This window comes from Melopsittacus undulatus, chromosome 1 (genome assembly GCF_012275295.1).
Source record: "Melopsittacus undulatus isolate bMelUnd1 chromosome 1, bMelUnd1.mat.Z, whole genome shotgun sequence".
NCBI classification, from domain to species: Eukaryota; Metazoa; Chordata; class Aves; order Psittaciformes; family Psittaculidae; genus Melopsittacus; species Melopsittacus undulatus.
Genome location: NC_047527.1, coordinates 122,419,280 through 122,441,751, shown reverse-complemented (window position 1 = coordinate 122,441,751; position 22,472 = coordinate 122,419,280). Strand labels below are relative to the sequence as shown.

The 22,472-nt window shown below is 40.3% G+C and overlaps 1 protein-coding gene across 1 annotated transcript in view; it reads right to left on the bottom strand.

The window, feature by feature from the left end:
- LOC101875676 (probable acyl-CoA dehydrogenase 6) overlaps positions 1 to 22,472 on the bottom strand; it is an 86,895-nt gene that overhangs the window by 2,917 nt on the left and 61,506 nt on the right. The window contains 8 exon segments of the mRNA XM_034060567.1: positions 5,929 to 6,069; positions 6,225 to 6,356; positions 8,971 to 8,994; positions 9,472 to 9,477; positions 12,167 to 12,340; positions 16,667 to 16,834; positions 22,032 to 22,103; positions 22,106 to 22,131. Of these exon segments, the coding sequence (XP_033916458.1) occupies positions 5,929 to 6,069; positions 6,225 to 6,356; positions 8,971 to 8,994; positions 9,472 to 9,477; positions 12,167 to 12,340; positions 16,667 to 16,834; positions 22,032 to 22,103; positions 22,106 to 22,131 (743 nt within the window).

Below are 22,472 nucleotides of genomic sequence, written 5' to 3'. Positions count from 1 at the left end.
AAAACCTCTCCTTAGTATGCAACTGCCCCTTAAGGCCAGCCAAAGAAACTGCAGCTGAACTCCACACAGACTTCTCTAGGTCTCACCACCTTGGACTGACATATGAAGTATCCCAAGGTTTTCTGCTGGGCTGCCTGCTCAAATTACCTACACATTACACACCACCAGCAGTTGCACGCAGAACATCTGATCCCCTGTCTCCTGCTGGTGGGATGGTCTGCAGTACTGCAGTACTACCCACAACATCCCCCCATGGTCCTTAGTCAAAGCTAAAGGGGCCTAAGCCTACAGCTGAATTTTAGGAGGGGAAGGAGCTTTTGGAGGGCCAGCAGCAAAAAGTGTTGTAGCACTTCACTTTGCTTAACTGTGTGGTGAAAAGAATATAGTCAATTAGTACATGAGCCATTGGAGAACTGTGTGGAGAAGGTACAATTTTCACTCAAGTTTTTTAACCAGCAAGCATCCTGGTCTCCCTACTAGCTATGTGAGATCTGGCATAACCTGTGTTAGTATTATACAGTAGTATAGTAAATATAGAGTATATAGTAAACATATAATAACTATATAGAAAATAAAGCTGCTGTGCTTTAAAAATTAATGGTGGCTCCAAGCTTATTTACTTTTTATATTTCCAATCATCACACTCATTTAGACACTGCCACTAGTATCACTGAGTCATCCCTAGCAGTATTGCTTAAGTTCCCTGTGCTGACCAGACCGCAGACTACTGTGAGCTTAAGCAATTTATTTTGTTGGGCCTTGCTGAAGGCAGCTGAGCTGGAGGTTACTTGGGCTTTGTGTTGTGGTTCTGTCTGCTTTTTCCAGCTGCAGAAAGCTGCTGCCAGTGCTTAGAATCTTGCATCTTCACAGCACTGTAGCAACAGTAAGTAATTAATCCTCAAAACTTCTCTGTGATGCCAGTAAAAACCCTCCATTTGCAGCAGGAATCCTGGACAAATGTGGCTTCATATGAAGTTATAAACAGGCAGTGGTAAGGTCTGGCTTTGGTGGTGTGTGACATGTGAGGTTATCGCATACAAATATGTGTTTCAAAAGACCAAAACACCTTTCACATATGTTTCTGTTTGTGTGGATATTTATGTCTACAAAATTGCTGGTGATTGCACTTTTGTCTCTATGGGTTAGATAAGGAATATTTCCTCTAGAATCTACAGGCAGGTGAGTAATGTTCTTCTCTCTGCTGAAGAGACAGGACAGAAGGTTTCACCTAGTCTAAGAGGATTGAGATGACAGTGATTTTAATATAGCATCCTTCTTCTGGGAAAGAGACTTGCCTTAAGCATTAAGAAAATCAAACCACAGGACTAACTATCCTGCCAGGAACTGAGGTAGCTGGGAAGATGACATAGTAACGTAAGCTTGTATATGAGCTAATTATTGCAAGTTTATGGTTTGATAGTTTATAATGTATCAATAATGCATTCTTAATACAGCACATAAATAGTTTAATATATTTAAATATTAGAATTTTATTGCTTTAGTTAGGCTAGGCATGGAATACTTCTGATCTGGCACAGCAGCACTTTGCTTTCTGATTTCTCCATTGCCTCATTGCTGCCCCCCTGGCAGAGCAGCACATCCTGCATCACTTGCAGCCCTGCTGAGGTGAAAACTGACCTGTGGTGCCTTCACCCTGGCCAAGGACAGCAAGAAACCAGCCTGCAATGCACCATACAGTTACGTAAAGGTGTCATTTTAAGGGACTAAACCTCTAGCTGCTTACTGAATGCTGTTTTCCTCAGAGAGTGGGAGTCTGCCTGAGGAAGAGAGAAATCCTGACTGTTGTGTTCTGCCCCCTAAAACACTCCCTTGCAAAGAGTTTCCCCTCCTTCAGGAAATCCCATGCGCCTGAAACATCCACTGTAGGTTGTAAGACTTACTCTACTCAACCAAATCAAGAGACGTAAATGTTAAAAAGCAATATATTTTTTGGCAGATTAAAAAAAGAAATTTCTTCAATGCTAAGTTAAAAACTGCTCGAGGGAGGGTGAGGAGCCCTTCCCATCTACCAAACTCAATCCAGGTTATCTCTAGTGAGGCAGCAAAAGGAACAAAAAGGACCCTCTATGTCGCCAAATCAAATTTCCCATCTCCATTGGTAACATGTCATATAACCTCCTTCAGAAATGTATCAAACACTGCTATAAGGAGAACAACAAGCTCCCTTTAATCTTAGACTATCCTGATTTGAAGGCTGTCACATAACAAAGTTGATTACAAAATATTTACCCTTTTTTCTCACAATTATTAAAGTTGTACCACTGGCAAGATTTTCTCCACAAAATACACTGATGTACCCTCAACTTTAATACTTCTGAATTCTTCCATCTTCAGACTCAGCTAGATTGCTTATGGACTGTCCAAATTAAGCAACATCTAAAGGAGACTTGGGTCCAGAGGAAGTGTGAGCTGATACCACCCAGTGTGCCAGGTCCAAGGCTGGCACTGCCTGCCAGTTCGCATGGCCCTGCTCATTTTCACTAAGGGGCACTCTGAAAGCCCAGCTCAGCAGGAGTGGACATCATCTTGGATGGCTCTGGAGCATAGCTCTGCCTTAAAGTCACCATTGTACAGTTTCCTATTTTGATTTGCCATATTGGAGCTAGATGTCATGAGCTTCATCTCCTAAGTTCCCCTCAAGGTACTCATAAAAGTCAAAGCGGTAGACAGGAATCTGTTCCAAAACCTCTGCAGAAAAAGTCTGAACCTACGGCTGTTATCACAGATGACTGAGGAATCGCTAATCGCTATTGAGTCTTGTCCCAACAGTTAGATACTGATGTAAAAGAAAATTGGTTTTGTCAGCAGAAACAGATAGGTTTCTTTTCACTTAGTACAACCATAAATTGTGATGGCAAAGACTGATTAAAAAGAACCCAATTGTCTAGACTCATTCTAGTTTAGACATGCTTCGTAAAGAATGAAAGAATATAATAAATAAAATAATGAAGCTGAATAAAATATTTCAATGGACATTTTAAACTGTGAGGAATACAATAAATAATTCAGAAGTAAATGCATTACTTACTCAAAAAAGTCCACTTAAAACTACACAGAAGTTTGATTTTTAACTCCCCTGAAATACAAATAAAACTTCACACTGCAATACCTACGTGACAGTTGAGGGGAAAAAAATAAATCCATTTTTCTTCTGCAGCTATGAGCATTTGCAATGCTATTTATGCTTCATCTATTTCACACGAGTAGTCAATCAATAGTTTTCACTACTGCTTTCTCGAGTCTTTCATAACACAGCAAGTAAATAAATGATTACATTCTCTCCATTACACGGCACAAGAGTAAAACTCGTAAGAACTGGCAGCAGTTAGGTGTAGTGTTTAGGACTTAGAAACAATATTCATTTCAAAACAAACAAACAAACTTTAAGAAGGCCAACCAAGTTCTTCCTATAACAACTGAAATGTAGATAGTCGCTATTAAAATATATAGATCACCTGAAATCTTTTAAAACTCCTGTTAAGTCTGGAAAATTTCAATATACTCACCACAAAAAGTTTCCATCCCTCTGATCTCTCACAGCCTGGGGGGGGGTTCACAGATGTGGGTTTGTTCAATAATTGATTTTTTCCTTAGTCATGATGCCTTTGAGGCATTTCGTGCAGAGGAGAGAAAATAAACGCAAGTCTAGTCTGACACTCTCCTTCTCCAGAATCCTTTGAGTAAGGTGAAGTCTGGAGAGTCAACTCAGTGTTTTTCATATTGGCTTGTATTTCTCTATTGAACCCCTTGATATTTGGACTCCAAACTTCTTTCAAACTTATTCTCATTCTCCAGAATCCCAATAACTGAAAGTGAGACATGCATATATATAAAACCAGCCCTGTATAGGGTCCTACATGGTGGAACAGCTATTTTTATGTCTTCCAGAGAATACTGCACTTTAGAAAAGTCAGTTGTTCTACAAAGTTTAAAAGACAAATTATTAAAATGACAGACGTGACTGAAGTCATTTGGCAGACAGTTTTGTGCTGGGCCTGTTTATTATCTCCCCACCAACATTAACAACTAGAATTCAAAGACTTCATGCACTAACCATGCATTAGGTTGTGTGTTCTTTGATGAGTAGCAGCCCAACACGTGTCAAAGACTAACATTTCCTTAGGAAGTTGGTAAGGATTATGCTACAAAAATCTTTGTACATTATGACTAGATGTCATGCTGTGCAGTTACACTGCTTGTTACTTGACAAGTCCCACAGTGATGTGAATGGTTACGCAGAGAGCTGTAGAAAAAAGAATGGTTTTAGGAAAGTTGCTGCTTTGCTTATCGTTACAGATTAACAGGATTCTAACTTGAACCTGCAATTGTTTATTTAGTTAATACTCTGCTTCTCCCTTCCTGGAGCTTATGGTTACTCAACAATGGACTTTTACTGATTCACATAAAATTTTAGAATACAGATACCACATCACCTTTAGCCTTATAAAATTGTTTGATTTAGAGACAGAAAAATATTTCTTTAGCCAGCTGACAGAGTTTATACCAATCGGAAATACTCTGGATGTCTTCTCAGGAAAAAAGTGACTGTGCTGGTGAACTCAGAAACCACTCTGGAATTCACACAGAAAAGCCCTGCCCAAACTTAGCAATAAAATACCAGGCTAGGAAATCTAAAGACAAAAAGCAAGATAGAAGCACATGCACATTAGTGTGTACACGTTACTACATTGACAGTAAGTGCTGCAAGAGAAAGATTAATTTTATTCAAAGTGCCTCCTGCAGTAGCTTTTAACATCAGGACCATTAACTGCTAATAAAGAGGCTGTGAAAAAAATAACTAAGGAAAAACATCATATTGACAGCTGGCTTAAAACCACCACCATACAGCAGTCTGCACATTCACCAGAGAATTTCAGGAATTCACAACTCAGAAAAGGCTGAGAATCTCTGGCTTACCACCATGGCATTCTTGTTCATAAAATGCTATTAGAATAGAGAAAGTAACTCAGCCTGCTAAAAAGAAACCAGCTTTTTACAATCTTTTTAAGTGTTCTGCTCTCACTTTACACAGATACATTTCCCAAAACTTTCAACTAACTGAACCACTAACCAATTTTGCTAACCTTTGATTAAATATCATATGTATAAGGGGTGAACTGAAATCTGTTGCTGCAAGAAAACACAAGCTCCTTTTTGGTCCTTCTACGGAGTATAAGACACTGCGTCCAAACAGTTGCCAGAAAACTGTTTGCCCTCAGAGAATTTTGCTCAAAGTAGATATATGGTAAAACTTGAAAGGACTTTAATTAGTTTGCAAAAAGGCATCTGTACCATTTCAACTACTGGAAAAAGCTATGATTTTTATACGCTCCACGCGGTTATCTGATGTGACTAATCAGTTGGATACTGTTATCACAAAAGACTTATAGTAGGCTGAAGGAGCCTGACGGTGAATTCCAGTTTCACACACGTATCTGGGGGAAAAAAATAAAGCTGATTTTCATTGGAAGAAAGCTTCTGTTGTGTTTTAGTTCTGTTCTTGTAACCAGGGAAAGAGGAAAAAATACCATCTGCATGTAGGCTCCCCTCTTCTTCCCCTTGTCCTATTGCTTGGTAGATATGAGAGGACCATAAGGGAAAATGTGGAGTTTACTTCTTTCACCAGACATTGCAGCTAACCTGTGGGTTAGTTCGAACTACACAGTTATAATGCAAGGCCAAGATTTGGCAAAGGAATAGTCAGCCTGTGTCCTGACACTCACATGATACCCCAAAGTGTGGATGCCCTTGGATTCACTGGGTACATCAGTGACACGCCATTCAGTGGAACACCACCATTCATACTGCTGAGGAGCTGGTGCCCTTTTCAAACGGGTGATTTTTTAGCAGGACATTTAAGAGGCCAAGTTTCAGTAAAGCCATTTCCTATTCACTCACTCACCTGCATGCTCACCAGTACCTCACTGGTGAACCCCATTCCTCCCCAAAACTGGAGACAACTATCAGTCATTTCATGGGCCAGATGACCTGTCTTTAACTTAGCCATGGAAACAAATTTTGTCACATCATTGCCTTCCACATAGAGAGCTAAAGAAACAAAACATAAATAAATAAGTCAGACTTATTCATATGGTCACTGATCACAGCCTGCCTCTCTGCAATCACCTCCCATGCTCCTTCAGCCTACCAACATTCTTTGCATGAAGAGAAGCACATCTGGGAAGGCAGATGTGGGAGCTCACCAACAGGGCAGTATGGCAGTGAGCTCAGGAGCTCCACTTTGGTTGCCAGCTCAGCCAGGTGGGAATGCACAGCTTGGTTGTGCAGCATGGGCCAGTCAAACACTTTCCACTGGCAAGTGTAATCAATAGTCTCTTATTATGTTTATATATAATTATAGTTGCCAGCAGTGTCAGGAATTGAAGAAGCAAAGCACAGAACAAGACATCATTTTAGCCAGATCTGTTGTTGCTCTTGTTGGAAAATATGTTTTTTTTCACATTGTACAAACAAGATATTAGGTTTTCTAAGGTAAATTATTCCATACGTCCAGTTTGGGGTGCAGTTTCAATTCTGAAAAAAAGTCTAGTATTTGTTTGTACCTTGAAGACCTCTTGATCACTGTTTTACCTGAGCCCCAAACAGCCAAAACTTGGAGGAGAGTGAAGAGGTGGGATGGAGGGAAAGAAAGCTAAAGAGAGCAGCATGTGATGGTGATGAATATGTAAACTTTATCCTTAATGCCTCATCTGCAGACCTAGCAAAAGCTTGTGGCAACTCCTTCTTTCCATGCTACCTGTGTCCTGAAGGTCTGTTACAATCCCAAAAGAAAATCTGAAGGCAGACAGCGTGCTCACTGAAGAATGCTGTAGAAATGTAAATTCATGGAAGCTTTCAGGGAGAAGGAAGAAACCTCTTCAGAGATCAAGGAACATGAATAGACTACTTACTACATCTGCATTCTGTGCCCAGATCCCAGTATAAAAAGGAAGGGAAAATCATTAAGATTCACAGCCACTTTTAGTAAATGCTAAACAGTGCTTCTAATGGAAACAGAATCAAAACAGGATACTACTAGAAGACAGATGAGCAAGATGGCAGACACTGCCTTAAACAGAACTATTTTGCTGCTACTTTTTGAGCAAACTTGGAGATACCCTGTTTTGAACAAAAAGAAAAGGAAAAGCTCTTTTCTAAGGCTAATCAGCCTTGAAGTGAAGGGCTAGACCACCAAGCTCTTGCAGCTTAGCTAGGATAACAGCAGGTACCGAATTTGTGGAGAATTTTGTTTGGCAAGAGCAGATCCATGTCACGATGGCAAGCAGCAGGGAGAGAGTTCACAAACCCACCTACGTGATCATTTTCTTTTCTTCAGAATACACATATCCACACCCTTTCATATTTAGAATCTAAACCACAAAACTCTGAATCTGAAACAAAACACAAGCAAGCCCTGGACTACTACAAAATCCCTTTTCCCACATGCCAGTTACTCACATGACAAGAGTTCGTTACGGGAGCCTGGTGTGCTTCCATATTCTTTTTTGCATCACTTTCCAGGTCACCTCTGTTTAAATTTCATCCCTATACTGCTCTCATATGCAGACACCACATCTCATCAATTGGCCCCTTCCAGGACCATTTCCCAGCTTTTCTGCAGAGCACTATTTTTCATATGCTGTCCCCATATTCTGTAAGGTGATCAGATTTTCTCATGCCTTAAATATTTTCCCCTTCTTTCTCAAACAACTAAACTCAATGCTTATTTTTCAAAAGAGCATACACTCTAATGTCCACATTTCTATGCTATGCATTATGCTGCCACTCTTATGTTGGGTTTTGGACAAGAAAATACCAGGGATATCTCTTGTACAAAGGAAGATCCCTGTTCTTCCAAAGGACCATTTAACACTGTAGCATGTGGAACACTAACAAATTTTTCAGTTGTCTGTCTATGGTGTCCAGATTGGTGTCCAGATAAAGAAAGAGCAAGAAGTGCTCAAGCACCTTTTGTCCCTTGCCCTCAAACTGATGCCTGTGAAGCATATAGCCAAACGGTAAATGCTGTGCTAGGAGAGCAGAAGGGAGGTGGGAGGACAAGGGGTTTGTCTTGTGTTTGTTAGAGCAAAGTGCTCCAGTATGGCTCCTATGGTTCTTAGCATCCAGCACCAGGGAAAGAGATGGGAAACAGCAAAGAGGATAAAGAAGCAGCACTGGTGTGAAGGTACAGGCAGCACCTAGTTAGGTCCTGCATGTAAAAGGGCTGAAGGTCATGAAGGGGTTTTGGCCCATCTCTGCTCACCACATATCAGGGCTTGGAGTGGGGGCCTGAGAAAGCCACTCTTACAGTGCCCATCTCTCTGTTTCACTGCCTCCTTCACGACCCAGCTGATCCATGCTCCTGCTGCCTTAGCTGCCATCACCACCCTTCTGCTTATTCCTGGATCTGCCATTTGCACACAGACGTAAACAGAGGAATTCTTTTAAGGGCAGTCCTGGGCAGTATCAACAGCAGCATGGTCACCAGGTCAAGGGAGGTGATTCCCTCTACTCTGCTCTGGTGAGACCCCACCTGGAGTACTGTTGTCAGCTCTGGAGCCCATAGTACAAAAAAGACATGGACCTGTTGAAGAGGGTTCAGATGAGGGCACAAAATCAGTCAGAAGGCTGGAGCACCTCTCCTATGAAAACAGACTGAGAGAGCTGGGGTTGTTGAGCCTACAGAAGAGAAGGCTCTGGGGACACCTTGTTGCTGCCTTTCAATATATAAGGAAGCCTTTTAAAAATTATGGAAAGAGACTCTTCACTAGAGCCAGCAGTGACAGGACAAGAGGTGCCAGTTTTAAACTGAAAGAGGATAGATTTAGATTGAACATAAGGAAGAATGTTTTGGGCTTTGAACTGCATGAGCTTTAAGGTCCCTTCCAGCCCAAACCATTCTGTCATTCTATGAGTCTAAGAGATTCTTTATGATGAGGGTGGTGAGACCCTGGCACAGGTTGCCCAGAGGAGCTGTGGTTGCCCCATTCCTGGCAGTGTTCAAGAATGGGGTTTTGAGCAACCTGATATAGTGCATAGTGTCTCTGCCCATGGCAGGGGAATTGCATGTGATGATCTTTAAAGATCCCTTCCAATGAAAACCATTCTGTGATGTTATGTCTACAGGTATTTAAAGCTATGAGCATAGCTCTAACATGGCAAAGCAGTCGTGTAAGTACAGAGAAATGTCATTCTTAACAGTGAAACTAACTTTCTAATTTCCTCTTCCCTGTATATTTGTTTTCTCTTCTGCCAGACAATGTTCTCCACATGCTCAGATTAATTTGGCCCCATGGATTTCAACTGACAGCACATGCAGGAAATGTTGCTCTAGGGCAGCCTGAGGAACGCATGGTCTACCACAGAGCTGAGAATTGTGAAAGCACTTGAAGCTGCCAGATACAGAATAATCTTTTCCTTGTACCTCCATCCCGCTTACATTTTTTCCACTTAGAACTTCTGCTCACTGTAAACACGTTTTGCCTTGTTACATCTCCTCTCAAAAGGAAATTCATATATTTTTCTTTGGTTGTGTCTAGTCACTTTTTAGTGAGATGTACAGTGAGCACCAAGCTGAGTATTTGTCTCTTAAGGACGTGCATTGCCCATGTAAAAGGATCTGTCATCCTGCTTACTGGCCATGACTCAATGATGCTCATAAAACTGAGACTACGGCAGCAGATAGAAGTCATTAGAAAAGTGCCATTCTGCTCTCTCACACACAATGAACTCCTTCTTTGCCTCCGAGTTAAGCAATTCACAAAAAAAAAACCTGTTTGCTTTCTTACCATAGCAACATTCTTTTCCCGTGATCAGTGCAACAGGTCCACAAATGGATGGTGTTTACCAAGTGTCACAACACAGGAGAGACACGTGGCAGCTCTTTCACTGGAGCAAGAAATGACTTTTACCAGTGCCTTTGACACGTGTCACTTGGAAGAAAAGACCACACTGTGACCAAATTTTGCAATTCCAGGAAATTAGGTTTCCATTTATATTTTAACTCAGTTTGAATGAAAATTCATTTGGGGGGGAGGGGGAGAAGTGAGGAAGGAAGGAAACTTTCCCACATGTTGGCCACAAAGAAGGTAATAACAAATAAAGAGAAAGCTGAAACACATGATACATGGTAGTAAAAACGCATAAACAAAACCAACAACGGAAAAAAAAACCACCCCAAACACAACAAAGCAATGCCCAAAAAGGAAAGAAAGAAAGGAAAGGCAGTCAACTGCTTCTTCCAAGTTTTAGGAAGCAGTGAAAGCAAGGATGCCAGGACTGGTCCCTTATGTCTTTAAAAGCAGGCTGATGATTTTCAATGTCACATGAATAGTCATGAATTGGAAGGAACAGAAATGTCCGAGGGCCAGAAGTGAGGACTAGGAATACATATGCAGATCTAATCACAAAGCTACTGAAAGCACGTACATAGTTTTGCACATCTGAGCCTTCAGCAAAGCACTTGTTGAACATATGTAAAACCATTTGCAGGACTGGAAGGTAACAGATGTCGTGGTACTACAAACCGCATCCATCAAGCACCTGAACATGCTGAACATTGGTTACTCGTTTTTTCTTGTTTATCACAGTTGGTTACCCCTGAAGTTTACAACTTGACCCAAACTATGAGTCTTGCTCCTGCTCCTGGAGCTTTCACACACTTTCTATCAGACAGTAGATAAAAGCAAAACCAGGGGGCTCAGCAAAGTACAACATACTGTCCACTGTGGTGAAGAAGGTAGCTCCTTCTCCCTTGGTGAGCTCCAAGGCTTTTCCTCCCTGATGGCCCCTGCCTGGCCATGGTGTGGCCATGGCCAGGCAAAGATGCCCTTCCCAGACTGCTCATCCAGGGTGAGGGTTTGCCTGCTCCCACTGTGTTATTCTGGGCAAAAAGAAGAATTGAAACCTGGCGTCCCAGTTCCTGGCAGAGCATGGTGACTGTCAGGCAGTTGTGCAAGGCTGGACAGCACCAGCTGCCAGTGGTTTTAACAGGAGTGATCTAACCTGCCAGGCTTTGTCTCTTGATGCTGTCAGTGAGCGTCACTTTTGCCTCGGGCATGACTAATACTGCTGGCTACTCTGCTGCTTGGGCAGTATCACTGCAATCCAGGGGTTCTGACTGTTAGACTTCAAACAGAGTAGAAATGGACAATGCACATCTCTGCAGTCTGTGTATGCCTCATTTAAAACAGGAGGAGCGGTAGGACCATGTCTCCTCCTTGCCTGAATCTGCAGTAGCATCCCTTCACTAAAACCCCTCTCACAGTTGCTATTTGTCCCAGGCTGAACTAAGAATTTTGGACCAAACCAAAGATTTTTTAAAGCATCTGAACTCTAAAATATTTGGTCTGGGATCAACCCACAACAGGGAGTAATTTTTTTATTTGGTCACTGAATCAGAAAATCACTTCTTAGAATTCCCAGTTCCCCAGCCACACACAGACAATAACAGACAGGGTATGCACAGGAGCACGAATATGGTGAGATTATTTATACAACCCTGAAATTTAAAGAGGACCAATCTTCTTACAGTGAACCACATTATATTTAAGATGAAACAAACACTGTGGGGTGAGGGGTAAGGTTGGGAGGATGAAATTGGACAATCCAGACTTGGAACTGTTTACATGGAACATCCAGAATCCATATAATTCAAATACGTTGATTCAAGTAAAGCCTGAGTTTAGAGTAACAAGAGCACTGTGACAGCTTCAGGGAAAGGAATTTGGTGTTGTAAAACAGATCCACAAAACAAAGCTCTCATATCCTGTAAGAGCCAATTCTTTACACAGTCACTACGTTAATTTTCTAAAATCTAGGGTAAATATCACAGCTTACTGTACTATAAGAAAATTCCTATTTAATGCCAGTATTTTGATGTAACACGATGCCATATTTTCTTTTCAGAAAAACACCATGAAGAAAGAAATAAGGCAAAACCAGCCTCTGTGATGCCTCACAAAATATTTTCTATTTCCAGTTTTCCTACAGAAAGGGAAGGTTGTCTGTACCCAGGCTGTGACAGATTTCAAAAACAGACTGTAAGAGGCCATTGCAATCTGTGAGAAAAGGAAAGTCCTGTTACTCATGCAAAGGGTGACCCCTGTGTCCCTGCCTGGCCCCAGCAGCAGAAATGATGACTTACCAGTGGCTACTCCCCACAGCCGCTCTTCTTGGAACTGCAACATATGATATGTAAAACCTGTTCCTTCCTCACCAATGAGGTTTTTACTGGGGACCCTTGTGTCTTCAAAAAAGATCTGTGCTGTGCCCAATAACTTCATGCCCAGTTTGTCTATCTTTTTAGCAACATGAATGACTGAAGTATTAGAAAGCCCACAGGAAATAGACATACTATATGCAAGTATTGCACTTTAAGAAAGTGAAGTTTGCAGATGTGAAGGTATGTGCCAAGTCTACAGTGAAATCTGCCTTTAGGAAACACATTGCAGTATTAGGGAATTTAAGAGTAAAACAGCCCATGTCCTACTTCCAAGAGTTTTTATATTTTATTTAGCTAGCAAATCAGAAACTGTAATTGTGAAGGTCGCATTTTTCATTATGTCTCCAAATAATAGTTCTTTACTAGTAGTAATAATCTTACTTCATGCACGTCTTGAATCAATGCAATATTGTCTGCTTGTTTGATTTTCAGTGCACTGTAATGAAATGCTGGAATTCAGTTTAGGAGTATCTGCAGATTGCCTACACTGCTGTGGAACAGCAGAGAAATACTTAGTAATGACAAAAACAGCACTACGTTTTAAGCTGCAACTAGAGAATTTCTCCTCCTGGAAATCCTACTCCTTTCCTCTTTTCCATATTTATCCTTCTCTTTCTAGTCTATCCTGATATTTTCTGTAGAAGAGAGAGTTTATAATCATACCACACCAATTTGTCCTAATAAAAATTTAAACTCAAATTCCTAGCTGCTATAAACAGCCAACAATTCTGTATCAACTCCAAATTTTGTTGAAACTATGCATTTTATGATGGCTTTTAAACTACTGTTTAGTTCACCTAAGTAGTAATAGAAGGGTTTATAATGATCACAGTTTATACCTCTGAATTTTATCATGGACATGCTTGTGAAGAGGGTTTGCTTTCCCACAGGCCGACCTACACAGCACTGACTCTGACCCCACATGCAATGACTTTCTAGAGATGAACCTGGTTCCTTCAGGTTCAGCCACTTAAGACTTCAGCTGCCTAGTCACATTTGTTTTTTCATAGTCACAAGTTCTTTGTTGCTCTTGTTCAGATGCAAGCATAGCTTCACCACTGGCCCATGAGAGCTTAACAGACACCCACTGATTCAATTATTTTCTTTTGGGTGGCACTTTCCTTGTCTTCAGTTTTCACCTCCTTGCTGCTCTGGGACTAATAAGAATATTCAGGATGGAAGTCAAGAATCTTTCAGATGTAAAATAAACTGAGGCCAACAACCAGGTATGTGGGTTTGTGCAAAATATGCTGATTACATCTGCCAAGTCAATATATGTAGAAAAACAGTCCTCCAAATCAACATATATGTCTTTGCAGTAAACCAACATTTTACCACCCACATAAATGGTATTCTAGCCAGCTCTGTGATGGTGAGGTATTCTGGTAATATTTTCCTCTTTATTCTATGTCTTTTTCCAATCCTTTGCTACTCTCTAACACAGCTCAGGAGGAGCTGGTCACTACACAGCCCACTGTCATCTTTCATGGAGTTTAGTGAACAACTCTTTCTGAACTAATAAAGATATCTTCTAAGAGGAGCCCTTCAGTCATGTGAAAATTACTTTGGTTTTGCAGGCAGAAGAATTTGGCAATCATTCCCTTCAAATCATTCACTCTCTCTGGCTGCACTGAATAAGGCTATGGAAAGTTTCACCTCTCTGCAGAGATTAAATACTGACACTATTTCCAAGTGCCACGACTGCTCTCAGAATAAGTCCACACAGACTTCCACCCCTTCCACTCAAGATTTTTCTCCACTGGCCAATCCACAAATGGACGATATGTCAGGAATACTTGCTTGGATATGTGTTCAACACAGGAATAAAATCAGGACAGCTGTGTAAAATTTTTTTACTTTTATCCAGCAATTTGCACCCACTCATGCAAAAAAAAAAAACATTTGTGGTTTGTTTCTGTATTAAAATCAGAGCTAAACAAACACGCTGATCCATTTACAGACCCAGAGGATTTCTGGAACACCTTTTACCATTGGATTACTGCTTGGTTTCTTTGAAAGTCTCAGAGATCATGTCTTTGGTCTACTTCTAGTTGGTTTTCTGCAATCACTACTCTTTGCCCATATGAAGACATGTTTACTATCTGCCCAGGCAACCCCTGGAGTTTGTCTGTATTAAATAAATAACAAGCAATAAGACAGAAATCTCAATCTAGCAAGGCCAAGTGCCTGACAGTCGGCACTCTAATAGAGCCATTTGTGCTACTCTCACCAGTATCACTGAGATGGATTGTTACATCTCTTCCTGGGCAGCTCTTTCCAGGAGTCTTTGATTTTTCATTTTCTCCCACTCCTCCAGCTTTCTGACAGTCTCTTTTGTTTTCTATGTTCCATCGTGAGAGAAAGGCAGTCACTCCCTCCTGATACCATTTAGTGCCATTACAAATGGAAACAGGCACATTTCAAATTGCAGCCTGAGAAACATGCTCTTTCCCCTGTCCTGGATGTTCTTCTCTTTATTATCTTCCCCTTGCAACCTACCCTAGTGCCATTTGAGGACTCAGAGGACAAACCACTGCACAAATAGTTGCCAGATTAGGGCTGCAAGTCATTTGTCTATATATATTACTTACAGACATTCTACAACTTTTTAGATTCTCTTTCATCATATGAGAAATTAAGGTTGGGGTTTTCTTTAAGACATTGTTATTATGAGGACTACTCACCTAATTTGGATATCTAGTGAAACCACACTGCCATTCTCCAAATTCCTTTTATGAGAAATGTCCGTCAAATCTAGGCCATAATTTGCTTCACCCAGAATACACACTGTACACACATGAAGCAAATCCTGCTTCACATCTCCAATAAACTACCAGCTGTTGAAGTTAGTAATCCACTTTCAGATCTGGAACTTTTTTCTATCATCACATAAATATGAAACAATTAATGTTTTTTGGGCAAGTGCTGGACTAGTCTCCCATGTCTTTCCAGCTCCTAGCAAGGAACGAGTTACCACTGCCGCATGGATCCCTTCCTTACTGCAACATATAGGCTGGTGACTGCAGCACTTAGTCAGACATAACACACTCATTCTCCACTGCATGCATTCTTGAGCTTTGACACACATACATCTACAGATGCTTGGTAGTGCATCATTCAGTGATGTCCTCCAGACACTTCCTGTACAGTCCTGATCTTCTGCCCTCCAAGGAGCACTAATCTTTGGCAGACAGACATCCTTAGGATGTATCAGAACAGCCGGGACTTCCTCCTCACATCTGTGTCAAATGGCAGCCTTTTTCACCCTTTTCCTCTTTATCTTCCTGAAAAATCTCCTTTCTGATATGACCCACCCAAAATCAATTTTGGTACAGTGACCCTTTTGGAAGCCATTATCTGTATCACGCAGAAAAATGAAAGTTTATATACTTCATGAAGTGAATTTTTGTTTCTGGGAAGACTTCTACAGTTCTGCAGATCAGCTTTGGGAGACTCAGGCAATTTTTCGACTCAAAGTCTATTTACTGCAGTAAAGAAGATCTTTGTGGCTGTGTGATCTAATAACACCCCCCACCCCCAAACCCCCCAAGCTATAATGACTCACGTCTTTTTGCAATAAGCAAAATAACTGAAAGCCTCCAAGTCGATTTCTGTATATTTGATCTGACTCTAACAATGGCTTGGCTGCTTTGTTTTTGCAAAACTGAGCTCTAAACTCTTTCTCCTTTTATTTTCACATACTTGAGAATCACTTTAACATTTTCCAAACAAGACAGCAAGCTTAGAAATACTTCTCTATTCACTGACATAAGCAGCATGCAGTCTGTTCATCAGTCCTTGCATAAACCAGGAGAGAGTTTAACACTATTGTTAAAAAGTAGTTTAAAAACATTTTACAAAGAGTTCATGTGCAAAGGTCTTTGTAAATAATGTTATTTAGTTTTGCAGACTGTTTGCATCTTCTTTCCGCCTTTTGGGGCAGAAAACAAAGATACAGATTTTTGTGGAACCTCTCCAAAACTAAATGACACTGAGTGTTATAACTTTCAAAAAAAAAAAAGTCAGCTTTTTAATGATTTCTTTGAGGCATGAATTTTGTCTTTGGCATTGATTTGTATATTCATTCTCACAGAAGGTTATGAAATCTTCCCATGCAAATGTATCTGAACCACTTTCATAAACTTATTTTTGGCAAAAAGGACTCCCATAAAATTATCTGGGAGTCACAAGTTGAAGTCTGCAAAATACTTAACTCCTTCTCATTTTCTCATGTCCCCTGCTCTTTTTCGGAATTGTGCAAATGCATTTCAGGACCAACTTTGTATGACAGTGAAGCACCTAATTTAGAAGAGCATTCATGGGTACAGTCCTTCCTGTTAAACACCTTTCCTTCTTACCTTGGTGCGTATTTAAAAAGACCAATGAAATCAAATTAGAAGAGAAAAAGGTTTGTGTTATTACCAGGTAGATGCATTGGCAGACATAGGAGAGATTTATTTTGATGGGCAGGCCCTTCACTGGTGTTTACCAGTAGGCACATCCAGTCTGCTTGGCATCCGGACATAGTCCACATCTTACTACCATTTATGATGTATTCATCCCCTTTTTTTACAGCTGTTGTCTTGATGTCTATTTCAAAACACAGGAAATGAATGGTTATTCTTGTGAAGCAGGGGTAGGCTGGTCCCTGTACAACTGGCAGAGTCACTCCTTTTCTCTCAGAAAGACAACTAATATTTGGTTCTCCCTTCTTACCCCCCAGGTCCTCTAACCCACCAGGCTGCACAAGGCTTGGGCAACTCTTGGAAGGCACACGAGAGAAATTAGACCACTTCTCGCACCCTCCTTTAAGTGAAGTCTTCATCCCTGCTGATGAAAGCAAAAACAATTCCCTAAGTAAATTTGGTTGTCAGAAACTTGGGCCAGAAATACTTGAATCTGAGGTGATGTACTACGCATTTCTGTAACTGTGCGTGTAGGTCACTGAGCAGGTCATTAATTTCTGAGTCCTGACTTAAACAAACATAAGCTTCACTATCAGTGTATGCATAAAGATATATGTACACGCATTTCCTGAATGTTCTTGGTCAGAATGGTGTAATAAATTCAAAGCTAGTAAACTTTCAAAAAGCCAACTCTAAATGCTAAGAATGTCTTTACATAAAGGAGTTCCAGAAGCCTGCTATTTATACCCCCTGGCAAAAAACAATCTTCTTTTCATCTGTGAGTGTTCACATCATGCTGCAAGCAGCCCTAGCTGCAATAGACAGCCAGAGTGAATCATTGGTCATTATTTACACACTAGCAGAATTTCCAGAGGTCTGGATTTTTTCCTCTGCAATTGAACTCCTTCAACTAAAACCTCAGCTGAGGAAGACTCTTCAGCAGATATCTAGCTATAAGCAGGTGATGGTATAAGAGAACCCTATCAAACCCCTAGTAGCACCTGTAAATCTAGTAAGTCTGTGAAGTCCATGACACTCCACCTATTGAGGGAGGCAGTAAACTTGAGTGGTAAGAGTCAAGACACTGAGTAGGGAGGCACATTTAGGTGAGCTGGCTACACCTTTATACACACCCACCTCAATCTGCCCATGAACCTTCTTCCCAAAGGCTCTAATTATAAACCAAAGCAAAATCAAGTATCTGATCTTCATTTATGCCAAAACCAGCATGATTTACAAGATAAACCAGGACTAAGGTCAGCATGGCTGAAGTCCTGTTAATGAAACAACTGGAGGAAAATAATGGGAGAAAACTGCATAAAATATAAGCTAAGGGAATAACATATATAGCTATGGCTAAAGGAATTTACAAGCAGACAAGGATGAACAGAAAGGGAAAGAAATAGTACTAATGTGGATAAAACCAGTAGGCATACAGTTATTTCGTCAATGAATGACAAATCTGTCTAAGGAACTTGATACAAAATCTGTATAATAATTGGAGGCCAACAAACTGAAGGAACTTAAAGTACTGATAAAATCTCATAATATATGAACACAGACACTAGACAAGTGTACACACAGAGACTAAATAATAAAAGAAGGATACACAAGAGCTGGGATAAGAAATATGACACCACTATATTGATGAAGCATAGAAAAGATGGAAGCATTCATAGTGATTTACATCATGCATCCCTTTGTTGTGGAACAGCTACTGAAGAGATTAGATAGAGGTTCCATGGAAGGTCTGCAGAGGAACAATGAGCACTGTGATGTTATCACAAATGTAAACAGTTCTTGCAAGCAATGGCGTCACAGGGGACTAACCACCCAAATACAGATTCAAGAACAAATGCCTTACTAATGAAAACATTCAAGTACTCCCAGATGTGATGGCTGACAATTTGCTTCAAACACTTGAAAAACATCTGTCTATAACCAACTTATGAAGCTTTAATTAGAAGAAAGATCAAGCTAATAAGTAAGTTTTATGTTTAAAATACAGCAGGCTCTGAAAACCTACTTAACAATTTACCAAAGCCAAGTGGACTGAGCGTCAGGGATTTGGCTCAGAATATAATCTGGAATATTTGAAGGTCATTATTACCCCAGCTAGAGCATAGCTCTGGGAAAGACTACTTCAGTGGGTGCTTCATAACTCATTCTTGGCAGCCCACATCACTGCCCCCATAGGGACTATATAACTCAACAATTTACAGAGTGTGCTGTGTGGGCTCCTTCCAAGAAAGGCCACCATCAAAAGGCTTTTGATACAGCTAGTGTCATCAATAAGCAACCAGGGCTGGACCATTCAACTCACAACATACTTGAATCTTAACTTTTCTTCTGCACTGCACTCTTGAGTCCAGCCACGCATCTAAATAGATTTGACAAAAGACAAGGTTGACATCACCTTTAAAGGTCAACATTACGATCAAAGATAGGCAACACATATCCTTCAAGCAAACAAACAAACAAACAAAAAGAACAGATATCTGGTATTTACATCATCAGCACAGAAAAAAAAAATACCCTAAAACAAATATGTGTGAAACAGCCTCGGGTCTAACTGGTTGAATAATCGCTCTAAAAAACAGTAGATGGCCTACTGGAAAGGAAAGAGATTAATCATCAAAGTAAGCTACAGTTTGGAGGTCAGAAGGTAAGAACTGCCACAGGTCAAAATAAATTAAGTCTTGCAGATGAAAAACAACAAACTCAAGTAAGATTTAGGTGGCAAACAGGAACGCTCCAGCCACAGAAATAAATAGAGAATTAGAAAAAACATGAGGCATATAGAAAATGCCTCAAAACTAAAGAAATATTTCACGAGATTACAAAGGGATTCACAATGCAGCTGACAAAGCGAGACATCTACATGAAAGACTACAGAAATTAAAATTAGTGTAAACAGAGGTTGCTGGTTTTGGCAGTCTGCACAGACTCAAAATAGTTTTGGAAATAAAAGAGAATTCAATTTACCAGTGGTCTCTTTTTTAAAACCAACCTGATTTGTTTGTTATGAAAATGGATTTTCTAGAGAAAGGAGAATGGAAGAAAATCCTACTGGACTCAAGCAAACTAAAATTGATGCTACTAGGTAACTATGAGTTAAAATTTTGAAAGATAAGAATTAGGACAAAAGTGGAAATGTGGGCAAGGAACTTGGCAAAGGGGAAATTGCATCAGGTTGCACTAAAAGAGGAAGTGCTGATATGCAGGGAGGTTACTATTGGAGATTTTCCTTGGATATCAGCCTTTGGACAAAACCTCTTGAATATTTCCATTAACGATCTTTAAAAGAAGAAAAGGAATACACTAATGAACTTTGTTGGTGACACAGACTTGAGAGACATCACCAACACAGAAAACTGAGGTATCTCCCAGCAAGAAAGGAATCATCTTGAGTTTTCAAATTCAAGATGGAAAGTACAAGTAACTAGGCACAAAGTAACAAGAATGATTGCTGTATCTTACAGTGTTTCAATAGCAAACCAATGTTGAAAACGATCTGCATAGTTAATCACAAGATTCACAAGCCAGCAAACTTGTGTAACATTACATATTAGAGAGTAATATTTCTATCAGTGTTGGAGAAGCATTTGTGCCAGTATAGAGAGTACGTGCAATTTTAGTTTTCCAAGCTTAAAAAGGATTACCTAAACCCAGAAAGACAGAAAGATTGGATTCCACAGAGACAAAAAGGGGCAAGGTGTCTATGTTGAAGAGGTGGACATAAGCAAGGTTACTTGGGGTAGTTGCCTGGAAGACGTAGCTTGGAGAAAGAGAAGGTGTCTTCCATGATGTGCTCCTGTATATTCTCCACAGACTACCAGCAAAACATTATATAAATTGTGGAATAGTAGCGAGATGAGACAAAATCATTAAAACCAACACAAATGTGTATGCTTTGTGGTGCCAAGAACCCTGAAGTTAAAAAGAGGCATTTTCTATGCCAACTGTTCCGTACTGTTCTGCTCCTCAAATCATCTCTGTGCTAGTTTTGTTGTACGTGGTCAATACTATGTACAATATACAACAACTACATTAGAATGCAGAGAAGTGCTCCTTCAAATTGACTTGAAATTTATATTAGACTAATATATAGAGTCCTCTTTGTACTGTTGAAGTTTTAATAAATTAATTCCAGGCACCTTTCACTTCTCATGTAGTGAACACTTATTTTTCTTCTGTGTTCTTATCACCTTCAATAATTTATGAACAAAATCAATCAACTAGAAAGAAAAATGGCAATGGATCATGCAGGAAGACTTAGTCCCATTATTTCATTATCCCCATTAACTCTCTTGAAAATACCTGCTGCACCCTTGCCCTAACACTGAATAACTGTCTGTCTTGAGAAAACAGCCTCAGTTTGGTCAAAGAGATGGACACAGGACTCTGCCAATCAAAAACTTCAGCCAACTTAGTGATTTTGCCTGCAAGAATACGTCTCAGCAATTTGTAAGAGCAAAATGTGTTCAACTTAGCTATCCTGTGTCCAACAACCAAACCTCTAAAAGTGGTTTCTCATTGTTCCCTTTTCTTGAAGTCCATGCTTCACAGCAGGTGAGACATCTTTCACTTTTTTTGTACAATATCCCTTAATTTAGTTGTTCAAATTATCTACTGCCTCAGGCACTTCAGAATTTTAGTTTCATTTATCAGTGTTTTTAAACATATTCTTCCACTAAACCAGAAAAATAGTTGTATGAAAAGTAACTAAATCACAAAGATAACAGATTTGACATGGCAAATTCTTCATTAGCTCTAAACAAAACAATCACCAGTTCAGAGCCATTTTTGCTGCACAGAAATGACAGAAGGGGCTGAGGTGAGGTAAGCATGAGCAAGAGGAACCCATTGTGAAAGTAATGCCATTATCTTCAGAATTGACTAGCTCTGTAATGGAGAGATCCGATTTAAGGAAGTGCAAGTTTTAGTACAGCTGAACAGGCTACACCCCTATTGTACATCTGCAGATTTGCACAACTGATGGCGGCTGTGCAACTACAGAAGTTGCTGGAGTGCTACCTGCCAGTGGTAAGCTTGGACAGAACAGAAAGGCAGCAGCAGCAGGGCAAACGCTAGGATAAATCCAGGGCCAGCATGTTAACTGCATATTAATCTGTTCAGCTCAGCCTATGCAGTGTTATAGCTATCAATTCATTGACAGATGCATTCAATTTGACTGCTTTTGGGTGCATCAGAGGTATGTGTTACTGCTCCTAGAATATTACTTTTTGCTCTCACCACACTGGTCTTTCCTTTCTTTGTATTTTTTACAGACAGTGGCAAATGGAAGAGTCAGGGAAACTGGATTCCTTCCATTAAAATACCAGGCTGTCTAAAACTGGCAATTTGCTAGGTTAACTTACTTGTGACATCTGACCCAGCTCCAGCTTCACTGATTCCCATGCAAACCACAAAATCTCCAGCTATAGCTGGTCCTGTTTTTTCAACTCATCAGAACCAAACCTGCAACAACATAATGAAAAAGATAGGCTATTGGACGGTTTTGAAGGTAAACTTTATTTACAAGTTAGTTACAAATTTTGTTCTACTCACACAGTGGCTGATTTTTCTGTGACTAAGTAAAACCTGTCCCAGATCCAAAGACAGAATAGATACCCCCCAAAGTTGTGATTCAGAGCCTTCACCATAAGTCCAGGCACAACAATTTTAAACAAAGCTTTTAATTATTCAGTACCCCCAATCTCATCTTTGACTTGTCTTTAGAGCTATCAGATCTAAATAAACATAGTCCCTGGGGTTTCCCCTCAGTGCTGTTGCTCCAGTCAGCAGTCAGACTGGATGGA